We start from the raw sequence: 11661 nt of genomic DNA on the forward strand, positions 1-11661 counted from the left end.
TTTCACGAACCCTCCTCACAGCGGAGGTTCGGAGGCCTTAACTGGCCAACGGTCGAAAGGCCGGAATAACAACAAGGGCAAAGGGAAGGCTTCACCGGAGAAGTCTTCTGAGAAGAAGTCCGACTCAGAACGAGAGAAGCTGAAGGCCGAACGATCCTGCAATGATTGTGGCGAGAAAGGCCACTATTGGAGGAAGTGTCCTAAGCGGACTGGGAAGAGTGCTGATTCTTCAGCCTCAGCTGCAAAGACTCCTGCATTTGTGCACTTAGAGATGATGGACTCCGATGCTTCATTGTCTTCGTGCGAGGAGGCAATTGGCTTCACCGCGAAGGATACCCGGGAATGGATTCTTGACAGTGGTGCTTCCAGGCACATGACTCCGTCCCGTGACTTCTTTTTGGATCTGAAACGGCAGTCAGGTCGCATCTTTATTGGCGACGACTCCACTATTCCGATACACAGTGAGGGCCGGATGGAGATTATTCCCGACGGCAAGGGGGCAAGCATGCTTCCCGTGTTCTTTGTCCCTGCTCTGGGTTTTCATTTTCTGTCAATGCATGAAGTATGCAAGGCTGGCTAGAACACAAAAACAGGACTGTCGTGGAGATGGCGAGGACCATGCTGGAGCATTGTGATCTTCCTCGTCCACTTGGGGGAGAGGCTGTGGCAACGTTTGGGATTGGAGATCTAGCAGACCCAGAGGGGGTTTTTTGTCTCTCAGCAGCGGTATGTTCATGAGTTGCTTGAGGCCTTTGGGATGGAAAAACTGCAAGCCTATTACTTCGCCGATGGACCCAAACACAAAGTTAACCGTTAATGATCCTTGTGAGCCAATTGATGCCTCGCAGTATCGGAAGTTGGTTGGTTCATTGATCTAGTTGCTGAACACCAGATTGGACTTGAGCTTCTCCGTGGGGCTGTTGAGATCTTTTATGCAGACACCATTGAAGTCTCATTAGGACGCAAGATTGCGGATCTTGCGGTATCTGCAGAGTACGAAGGATCTAGGACTCTTTTACACAGGAGGGGATGGAATCAGACTCCAAGGTTGGAGTGACTCAGATTGGGGAGGAGATCCAAACGCGAGGAGATCTACTTCAGGTTACAGTTTTACGCTCGGCTTAGGAGCAGATTCTTGGAGCAGTAAGAGGCAGCCAACTATTGCCCTTTCTTCTCGACAGAGGCAGAGCACCGGGCTGCTTGCGGTGCTGCTTGCGAGGTTGTGTGGTTGCGGAGGCTGCTAGGCGAGATTGGGTTTCCACAGAAGGAGCCCACAGTCATCCAGTGCGATAACCAGAGTTGTATAGCTATTGCTCGGAACCCGGTCTTCCATGCCCGGACCAAGCACATAGAGATAAAGTATCACTTTGTACGTGAGAAGATCTTGGCTGGTGACATCTTGCTACTTTATTGTTCGACGGAGGACAATGCGGCGGACCTCTTCACGAAGTCTCTACCTCAGGCTACGCTCAGGCGGCACTCCAGCTCCATTGGGTTGATTTCAAAGCCAGGAGCTGAGAGAGGGTGTTAGAAGTCATCTCCTGTCTTTATCAGACACCAGGGCCTCTGTTGTGGGTGTGCCCGCCCTGTATAGGTGTTTTATCATTTTTCCTCACTCCCCGTATTTTTTCCCCATTTTTCTCATTTCTCCCATGATGTGGGTGGCTGCCACAGGCTGGCAAGAGCCTCTGATGCTGGCCGACTGCACTCATGTGTACCACGAGCTGGCCGACTTCATCAGGAGGGGTCGTGGTATTTTTCTCTGCTGGCCGACTGGATGTGCCCAGTCGTGAGGGCCACTAGTGCTGGCCGACTGCACAATGGGGCCATATAAATAGGCCCCATTTCCCCACATTGTACTCATTCAGTTATTTCTCGGGATCTTGTGTATAGAGAAGAGTTATACGCCTATCTCTCTCCTTCTCTTGTGCTGTCTATTTTCTGCACTCTACTTGCTCTTGTGGTCTCAAGTTTGGTTATCATTTCCGCTGCGTATTTTGACAATGGGGAGTGTGGAATGCTTGGATCATCTTGAATTTTTGATTTGGGTAAAGTTTTGGGATCATGGGTTGGCTGAGGACCAATTTCTGAGGCGGCTGCCCCAAAATTTGAAAGGGAGGATCAAAATTGGGAGAAATTAGTGGCTAATCTTGATTAATCTTTACCTAATCCAAAACGTTTTTGATTAGCCCCTTCATCTTCACATGTCTGATTTCTGAGTGAAATAGAGCTTCCTTTTCTTGCCATTGTTCATCAATTCTTTAGGGTTTTGATCAAGCTGTTCAAGAGCTCTCAAATGAACCTAGCAATGGTGATTTTCCATGGTGGATTGGGGAGATTTCTGGTCTGAATCGTGTATGTTTTCTGCTCGTTTTTGGCTGCCGTTTGCTGCATTTTTCACATTACGTTTGATGCCATTTGAGGCGAGTTTGCTTTCATATGTCATGGCTAAGTTTAGCCTTAGCTTAGGTTTAAGCTTACAAAGGAGCGCTGTTTGCAGCCCGTTTCCAGCGCGTAAGAGGCATCATTAACTCCAGTTCACTTCAGACACGTTTGCTGCGCTGCAATTCGTCTGAGTAAGGTGAGCCGTATACTGTGCTGCGCTGCCAATTCGTCTGTTGACACATTCCAAACTGTACACTCTTGCCATTTTGTGTATACTGTATACTGTGTCCATAAGCCATGCTGCCAGCCCAAAGAAAAGGGAGAGAAGTGGCAAATCCCAAAGAAGATGATGAAGTCACATTGAATTTCACCGCAAAGCTTGAGGATGAAAGTGTGGTCTTCTCGACTCCGGAAGAGTGTGGGGAGCTGATGTAAAGAAAAGAGTTCTTGAAGCTGCAAATTGGAGTGATTACAACCATTCCCCTCAAGCTTTCAAGGTCTCAAGTCATCTCAAGCATCAAGGATTCAACAATCAAGCAAAATTCATGGAGTAAGGGTACATTTTACATGTGTGAATACCATTGCTAAGATGCTTCATCACAAGTGATATATGGCTGCATTTTAAATGTTTGAAATGCCATTAGTTTGCCTATTGCATGTTAATTGCAATGATGGGAATGCCATTACATCTACCATTGAAAGGATTTCTTGGATGCATCATATGAGCCATTGATTTGCTTAAGCATTAAGCAAACATCACTCCCTTGGTGGTCATTGAACCAATTGGAGTCTACTTGCCATATGATTGTTTGATTGGTGCATTGATGAGAGCCATGGAGCAAAGGCAAAGGGGCTAAAGTGATGCAAATTAGTGAATTGTACTTGTGAATCACATGATTTTGGATGCTATGTGGATGTTGTTTTGTGGTGATTGATGTGATGGAGCTACTTTGGATGAATTGGGGAAAGCATGAGTGCATGCTCTTTGTAATGATAAAATGAAATAGCATGAGTCGTGCTAAAAACATTGTAAGTACTCCTATCTTATCCTTTTGAAACTACATCCACATACACTTCACTTGTATCCCACTTCAATTCGTAGTATCTAGTATGCTTGTGAGGGTACTTCGGGCATTGGAGGAGAGGCCCGGAGGGAACATGGCATGAACTCTCCTTGTCGTGAGTGCTTTTGGAAAAGCGGCAAGGAGAGGGATTAAGTACTTGGACGTGAAGACTTGGCCCCAACTTATGCCTAGAATCGGACTAGGTACGAGGGTGGGAAGACTTGGCCGAGAGATCGGCAAGCATAAAGCTCTTCTCCGACATACAATCGAGTCTATTGCAAGCATGCCGAGGCTATGGTAGCCATTGATCACTTGATTGGATATACCATGGATGTTTGCTAGTGGTCAAAGCCTAAAGGTCACATGAGCAAGCATATGCTTTTGATGATGATTATTTGGGACACTAGATCATGAGTGAATAGTGGGCAATTGTTTTTAAATATTAATTGAGATTTGGACCAAATTGCGGGGAAACTATGGTAAAAATTTTGTGAAATCTCTGCACTCTGCAGTGGGCAAAGAAGTGCTATTCAGTCCCAACTCACTCAAGATCTCTCAAGGGCCTTTGGAAGTCTTAAAAGGGTGTCTTAAGGCGGTTCAAACTAGCTATCAAGTGGTGGATTCGAACACCATCTCAGGGTGCAAAGTGGACAGTTCTGCGAGGCTGAAAACCCTAATTCAGTCAAAAACGGTGCGGACTGAATTGAAGGTGTTTACATAGCTTGAGAACACTATGCTATTCAAGAGCTTCCCAATGAGCCAAATAGTTTTCAATTCCGTGACCGTATCGATGGTCAACCCTCATAGTTGACTTTCAGCTAAAAGTCAAAACAGAGAGGTATAGGGGTGCTCAAAGTGGTGATCCAGGGTGATAGAAGTGTTCTAACTTCTTTTCATCGAGACGGACGTGGCAAGCCGTTGATCTTTCAATTCCGACATCAGTAGCACCAAAAAAAACCCTAATTTGGTACCATGGGTGACCATGAACAAGAGAGAATGCCTTTGCATGATATGAATGTTCACATGGTAAATGAGAGCATGTCAAGGCACACAAGTGAAAGTGCACATGCAAAGGTATGTGAAAAAAATTGATACTTCCCTTGATAGGACAAGAGGCTGGTCACAACCACAAAGATCACTTCCAAATCCATCAGCTTGTGGGCTTAATCGGCATGGAAAGGTTGAAATTAAGGTGGGAACTTCCAATGGGTACACTCAAAGTATGAAGACATCACTTCAAGAGAACCCAAAAGATGTTTCTCATGTTGATTCACCATTGTCAAAGCTCTATGGAAAGGAGGAAAAGCATAGACAAGATTTGATGGAGTCAAAACAAAAGGAAATAGCCATAATTTCCAATGAAAATAACAAAGATAGGTATGCACGGTTCCAAGTTACCAAAGTCCTTGGCAAAGGATGAATTTGTGGATCGTATGATTTCGACTCCTATTGGAAGCTTATGGTTCAAGCATGGTGAATCATTTATAGAAGCTTTGCTCTCTTTTGATGGAGAAGGAGTCACTTGTATTCAGCTCAAGGAATGGATTCGCAATTGGGATGCCTACTTTTGTGCATTTTCATGCAATTAGGGCCACTTGAAGCGGATGGATTTTCATTTGACCTGGGTGGATACTATGCATTGCCATTGAAAGCGGAAGGGTTTCCTTTTGAATCGGGCATCTTTGAAAGTCAACCTTATTGATGGGTACTTGGTGTGGGTCACCTATTGCCTTATGCTTGAGTTTTCATGGAATAAGTACAGCTGTATAGTGCCTTTGGACAGCTATATGCATGGAATGGGATGATGATATGAAGGATGCCATTGCTGTAAATTTATTGTAAGGACAGCCATGGTCATTGGTGTACTTCACCACTCATCAATCAACACTCAACAAGACTCTATGGGCTTATGGATATCATAGAGAGCAATCAATATGTACATCAAATAAGTGGACAGCTCTATGTGGAGTTCTTTTGTGTGAGGCACTTTTGGAGACCCATTCATGAGGGACTTCAAGAAGATTCCAAACAGCCCATACATTGCTCCATGGGAATTAGATTCAAAGAGAGCCCATGGGCATAGGTATGGCCGGGCAAGTGTAGAGGCCCAACATTAATGAGTGTGAAATGGAGACAAGTATATAAGTGAATATTGTACATACTTTTACCATACTTTTTATCAACATACTTTTATCAATGAAATGATACTTTCTTGGAGCTTCATGCTTCTTGGCTATGGTGGTACTCCCTTGAGTGCATGTGGTACTTTGATTAGCTTGAATAATAACACGTGACCACTAAAAAATACAAAAATCTCAATTAATAAATTGATTAGGTACACCAATTTCTTAACAATATTAACTCACCTGGATGGAATTATTGGAGCCAACAAAGTATTGATCAACGGTTTTGAGCCATCCCACGTCATCATGGGTGTGGGGAACCAGGTGCACATTGATCTTGCCTTCCACAGGCCCTGAAGAAGTGTTGTAATTGTACTCACCACAATGTATATTGCAAGAAACCCTCCTGTCACTTGCAGCCAAACTGAAGATGGAGAGCTTGCAGGCCAGCAGAAACCATGCCATAAACCACCCATCTCTCTGCAACTGAACATGAGTACATAATGATCTTAGCAAACAAAAACAGCTTATTCAGAAATAAGAAAACTTTCATAAACCATATTTTAACAGTCTCACATAAAACTCGCTCTCTCATTGAAATAGCTATGTTTATGTTTTCTTTTTGTTTTATTTTCCATTCCATGATGAGATATGCCATGGACATTATTGTATCACTTTGGTCTCATAGGCCCGTTGGGTCTTTAGTAGACGCTTAATATATCTTTGTTTCTTTCTTTCTTTCTCTCTCTCTCTTTTTAGTACCCATGATGATGTATTCCATGGACATGATGTAATCTTTTGGTCTCATAGGTCATTTTGGCCTTTTGTAGACGTTAATATCTCTCTCTCTCTCTCTCTCTCTCACACACACACACAAACACACCCACCCAGCCACCTTAAACGTGCACGTGCACACACATACAAGTATATACGTCACAGTCCCAAGAAAATGTAATCTAACTAAACCCTAAAAAGGCCCTGATCTTATCACAGGTAGAGAACCCTACTCATTCCATTTTTAAAAAAGGCCCCAAGCTGGCGAAAAGACCCTAATCTAAACATAGAATTCAATCAGCACAAAGAGAGAACCTAGCTTCTGGGAAAAAGAGAAAAAAAAACACAGAATGGATCATCTCAGAAAATCCTAAATCAGCCAACATAGGAAAGAAAAACCTAAGCATTCGATCAGATCAGCTCCGAGCATCACGGAAACAGAAATCCAATTGTGCCCAATTAGAGATTTACTTACCGTTAGCCTCATGGTGCCGATCATTCAAGATTCTCCTTTGTCTGAAAATTGAGCTCAGTGCTGCTTTGCGATTGATAAATAGCTCTGACTTGAATTTTCCTTTCAATGTCTAACAATTCACTGTAATAAGGGATTTCATATACATATTCATATTCATTCTTTGACCACTTTTTGTTTTAGAATCCATCCTATCTATATCTGTCTATCTATACATATATAGAGGAGACTACTTTTTTCCCCCTTGGGGGTGGAATATATCAACTCTGGATGGAACACAAAAGGATGTAAAGTAGTTTCCTCTATATATTTAGTAGCAATCTATATATATATAAAGAGAGAGAGAATTTACTGGAGGTGTATAATGATTTGGCCCTTTCAACCCATCCAAGATGGGTCAAGCTACTTGTGTTTATTTTAAATAAGCACTAAAACAAATGGGTGCCTTGAGTTGCGTAGAGATTTTTTGGGGTGGGATTTGGTATTGAAATTATGCCTTTTTTGGCAGACACCTTACGGGTGTGTAGTGCAGCAGGGTTTGAACTCGCGTCCCTGGGCTGTGAGCCAACTCGCTTTGCCGCTGCACTACACGCTCGTAAGTTGTGTAGAGTTGGTGCGAGTACTGGTTCTGAACCCCAGCCCAATATCGCCTTATAAACGGCAATTTAAATTTAGTACCCATCTCTTTGGTATTGAAATCATGCCTTTTTTAGCAGACACCTTACGGGTGTGTAGTGTAGTAGGGTTTGAACTCGTGTCCCTAGGCTATGAGCCAACCCACTTTGCCACCACTGCACTACATGCTCGTAAATTGTGTAGAGTTGGTGTGCAAGTACTGCGTTCTGAACCCCAACCCAATCTCGCCTTATAAACGGCAATTTAAATTTACTACCCATCTCTTGCCCCAAAACAATAGTTCATTCTTGTGATTTAGGGTTAATAAACTCTTGGAAAATTGTCCACATGACCTAGCCTCCATTTATAAAGTAAATAGAATTAAAACACCGTACTTACTCCACTCTCATCGTCACAATGCAAAGAGATCCTAAAAAGAAATTATTATATGTCGAACCAACAGCCTCAAAGGGCCACCTAATTGTTTAGAGCACATAAATGGCTAATGCTCCTCTCTCTCTCTCTCTCTCTCTCTCTCTCTCTCTCTCTCATAGATTTACTAGTTGATGTTCTTTTTAGTTTTCTATGTGAGACCAAGGATTTAGATTAAGACAAACATGGTCTTTATGAATATAATCTCTCTCTCTCTCTCTCTCTCTCTCTCTCTCTCTCTCTCTCTCTCTCTCTCTCTCTTACTTTTAAATATTTAATCGTGTACCTATGCAAGAAGCAAATAAGATAAAGCATCTCATACCCACTTTTTCTCCATGTACCTTTCTCCTCTTTTGACAAAAACTAACAAACTTAAAATTCAACCCATTAAAGTATTCCATACCCACTCTTTCTCCATGTACCTTTCCCCATCTTTTTGATAGAAACTAATAAAGTAAAAAAGAAATTATAATTCCAATGATCCACGAGTGTGAATCGTGAGGCGATGCGTGGTGTGAGAGGCAATCCGTGAGGTGGGATCGTGATGCGATTCCTAAGGTCTTAATTTGCAATGACCTATGAGGTCAATCAGTGATCTGTGAGGTTAGCTCGCAATCCACTGTGAGGTTAGCTCGCAATCCACTGTGAGGGCAGTTTTTGACGATTCTTGAGGTCATATCACAATCCTTGAGTTGAGATAAGTTGAGATAAGTTGGTGATCCATGAGGTGGTATTGTGAAATAACCTATGAGGTTAGTCTCAACAATCCATGAGGAACAAAAAGAGGAGATTAAGTTCCTTAATCAAAATCGTGCCTTACATGCTAACTTCCCTTATAAGTGATATTGCCTCTTGTGCCTTATGTGCTTATTTCTCTTACAAGTCAAAAACTTATATACCTTAGGTTCACCACATGAAAATTGATGTCTGGGATAGAGTAAAGTGGTTTACAATTTATGTTCCATACACATAGATGTTGTGTGATGATGGCGTGTGGATGATGCCCTCCTCCACCTTCACTAGTCCCTCCCTTCCTCCTACTCAAATAGTCAACATCCCACCAAAGCATCCCATCAAAGCTTGGTGAAATTTGTAGCTAATAGCATGACATTTTATAGGTTTTCATTTTTTCATGTTACATGTCACTATGCATGATGGATGTTTGCTAATGAATTGCTAATGTCTCATAGACCCTTGTCTTTTGTTAGATATCACTATTTATTCATTTATTCCTTTCTTCCTTTTTTTATTGCTCTCCTTTTACTTCTCCCCCACACCAACTACCATGTACTTGCATGAACTCATCTCTCTCTCTCTCTCTCTCTCTCTCTCTCTCTCTCTCTCATACACCCACCCCCTTGGTTGCCACATGCCATTAATAGAGCCTTCATGTGCCACCTTGCCCTTTGCTCTACATGCACCACCATTTTCTAGCACTCCACCACCTAGCTAGATTGTCTAGCTCCATCTTCACTTCTCCACCACTATTTAGCACCTTGCTACCTTAGTCATGCCACCACCATTTTTTGCATAAACGAGGGGTATGTGTGCATGCATACATGCACGTGCATGTGTGGGATGGTGGGAACGTGTATTGTGTCTGTGTGTGTACACGCGCATGTAAGCATGCGTGTATTAAAAAAATCAAGTGTAACCATAAATTGGATTAAAAAGGGAGATTTAGTACAATGGAATATACATAAAACTAAGGAAGTTTAAGGATTTTTCTAAGGTTAGGTTCAAACAAAGCAAAAGCTCCCAACACATGAGATGGCATTGATTGATTTGTTCGCCTATTGGTGTGTTCTAGGGGACATCTCCACCAAAGCCACACAAAGATAAAATTTTGTAGCGCTGACAGGAACTGAACCTAGGTCCCACCACCAAAAAGCAAGTAGCCTAACCACTTACAACCAAAAGGGATTGGTTTCATGAGAATTATGTCACAATTGCCACTTTGCGTGAGGTGTCCAAGGAAAAAGAGGAGATGGTCTGTGGGTGCATTGAAATGGGACGAAGTTAGTGATTATGGTTTTAGATAATCCTTTACAAAGATAAAGCTTCCCTATACCAGTCAACAAAAAATGTATTAGTAAGGAAAGGCATGTGTTAAGAGGATCCTACATGTGTTATAGATGGCACTAAAGCATGAAGGGAGAAGGGTAGAGTTTTACCCAAAGTAACTCCTTTCTCCTTAAATGCATATTACAATACTAGCCACATTATCATGGTAGTAGTAGGTAGCAAGGCCATGTAAGTCATCTGAAGGGATATACATCAAGGAATTATCATGGCAATAGGTAGCTACGCTATGTAAGTCACTCGAAGGGATAAACATCATATAAACAAGAGAATTGGTGAGGGTATCATATACATCATATACACAAGAGAATTGCTCATGAAATCATAGTTGCAAGTACTACTACCATGGTATTATAGTAGCAAGGCTAAGTAAGTCACCCAAAGGGATATACATCATATACACAATAGAATTAATTGCTCAAGGAATCATAATTTAAAAGATAGCTTATAAAATTTGTATTGTAATTGCACGATCAATCAAGAGTGAGGATGATGCTTCATGGGTTTTATCCCATTGGTAACACCCTTGCCTACTACCAAAAGGGAGGTACAAGGTCTTAATTTACTCACTCCCATAGTGGAAAGTGATGGAATGAAATTTTAGTACCTGCCCTCACATTATTTTATATATATAAAAAGAGTGACCATGATGGTGGTCAACCCACCACACAAGTTGGGAGCTACCAAAGGAGTCAACTCAAGCTAGGGCTGCATATAAGCTTTACCCAGTTCATGACCTAGGGCTCCATAATATGAGTTGATACCTGGTTCATGAGTGGACTATTTCTACATGAGTACTCAACTGTGCGCAATATTAGAGCTCAAAGCTATCTCCTAGAAAAGATAAGGCATGTGTTGCTAGCATGATAACGCAACATAAAATAACACAAACTATCATGAGAAGGAATTTAGGGGAGTAAAGTTAATGAGCTATACATAATTGTGGAAGCAACAAAACAACAACTTTGAGAGGCAGAGCTTTAGTGGGTTTGTACTATGCGTTGACAAGCACGCCACGAAATCACTAGTACATTGAATTGGGTTCTAATACAAGCAATTGTAGCATATTGAGCATGATAAATATAAAAAAATCAAAAATATACATAAGCTATGGATTAGAGAAGTGGTAGAACCAAAATCACTCAATAAGAATCGGATTAGAAAACATTTTAAACTATTATTGCAAGAGCAATGAACACACTAAACACAACATGGGAAAGAAAGCCAGCATTCACTATGTGTGGGAATGAGCAACCCCACAGGCATAGTAAATATGGCCACAAATGCCATGATAAGTGAGAGTGGGAAGTTTTAAATTACACACTCAAATCGACTTAAGCAATCATGGACCATATTTTTTTACCGATAGTGGTGGCGAGCAATTTTTAAAAGTATCTCCCCCCCTCTCTCTACATACATACTTACATGCATACATCTCTCCTTTATTTATATGATATTAATTTTTACCTTGTAATGTGTTAATATATGTATTAATTCATATCAATCACAATACTTATATGTATTTATTTCTATATTTAAGTATACATATTATAATATATTATTTTAAAAAATATTAACACAATAACTTAGTACTAGAACATATTATCAATAACATGATTTAATAAAAGCGTCATACTTTTTACAATTAATTATGTATAAACTCTAATGTGAATAGTTATTATATACATGTAAATGCATGATTACATATTGTGTG

General features: G+C 41.4%; 1 protein-coding gene across 1 annotated transcript in view; it reads right to left on the reverse strand.

Annotated features, from left to right (window-relative positions):
* The window catches only part of LOC147626959 (alpha-mannosidase At3g26720-like), a 108948-nt gene extending 101839 nt beyond the window's left edge, over positions 1–7109 (reverse strand). The window contains exons 1-2 of the mRNA XM_086815522.1: positions 6822–7109; positions 5816–6058 (exon numbers count right to left, since the gene is read on the reverse strand). Coding sequence (XP_086671648.1) covers positions 5816–6058; positions 6822–6845 — 267 coding nt within the window. The 5' untranslated portion in view covers positions 6846–7109. The remainder of the gene's footprint in view (positions 1–5815; positions 6059–6821) is intronic.
* Positions 7110–11661: the final 4552 nt, after the last annotated feature.

The sequence above is a fragment of the Cibotium barometz genome, chromosome 21, assembly GCF_041138505.1.
Source record: "Cibotium barometz isolate CiBa-2024 chromosome 21, ASM4113850v1, whole genome shotgun sequence".
In the NCBI taxonomy this organism is placed as follows: Eukaryota; Viridiplantae; Streptophyta; class Polypodiopsida; order Cyatheales; family Cibotiaceae; genus Cibotium; species Cibotium barometz.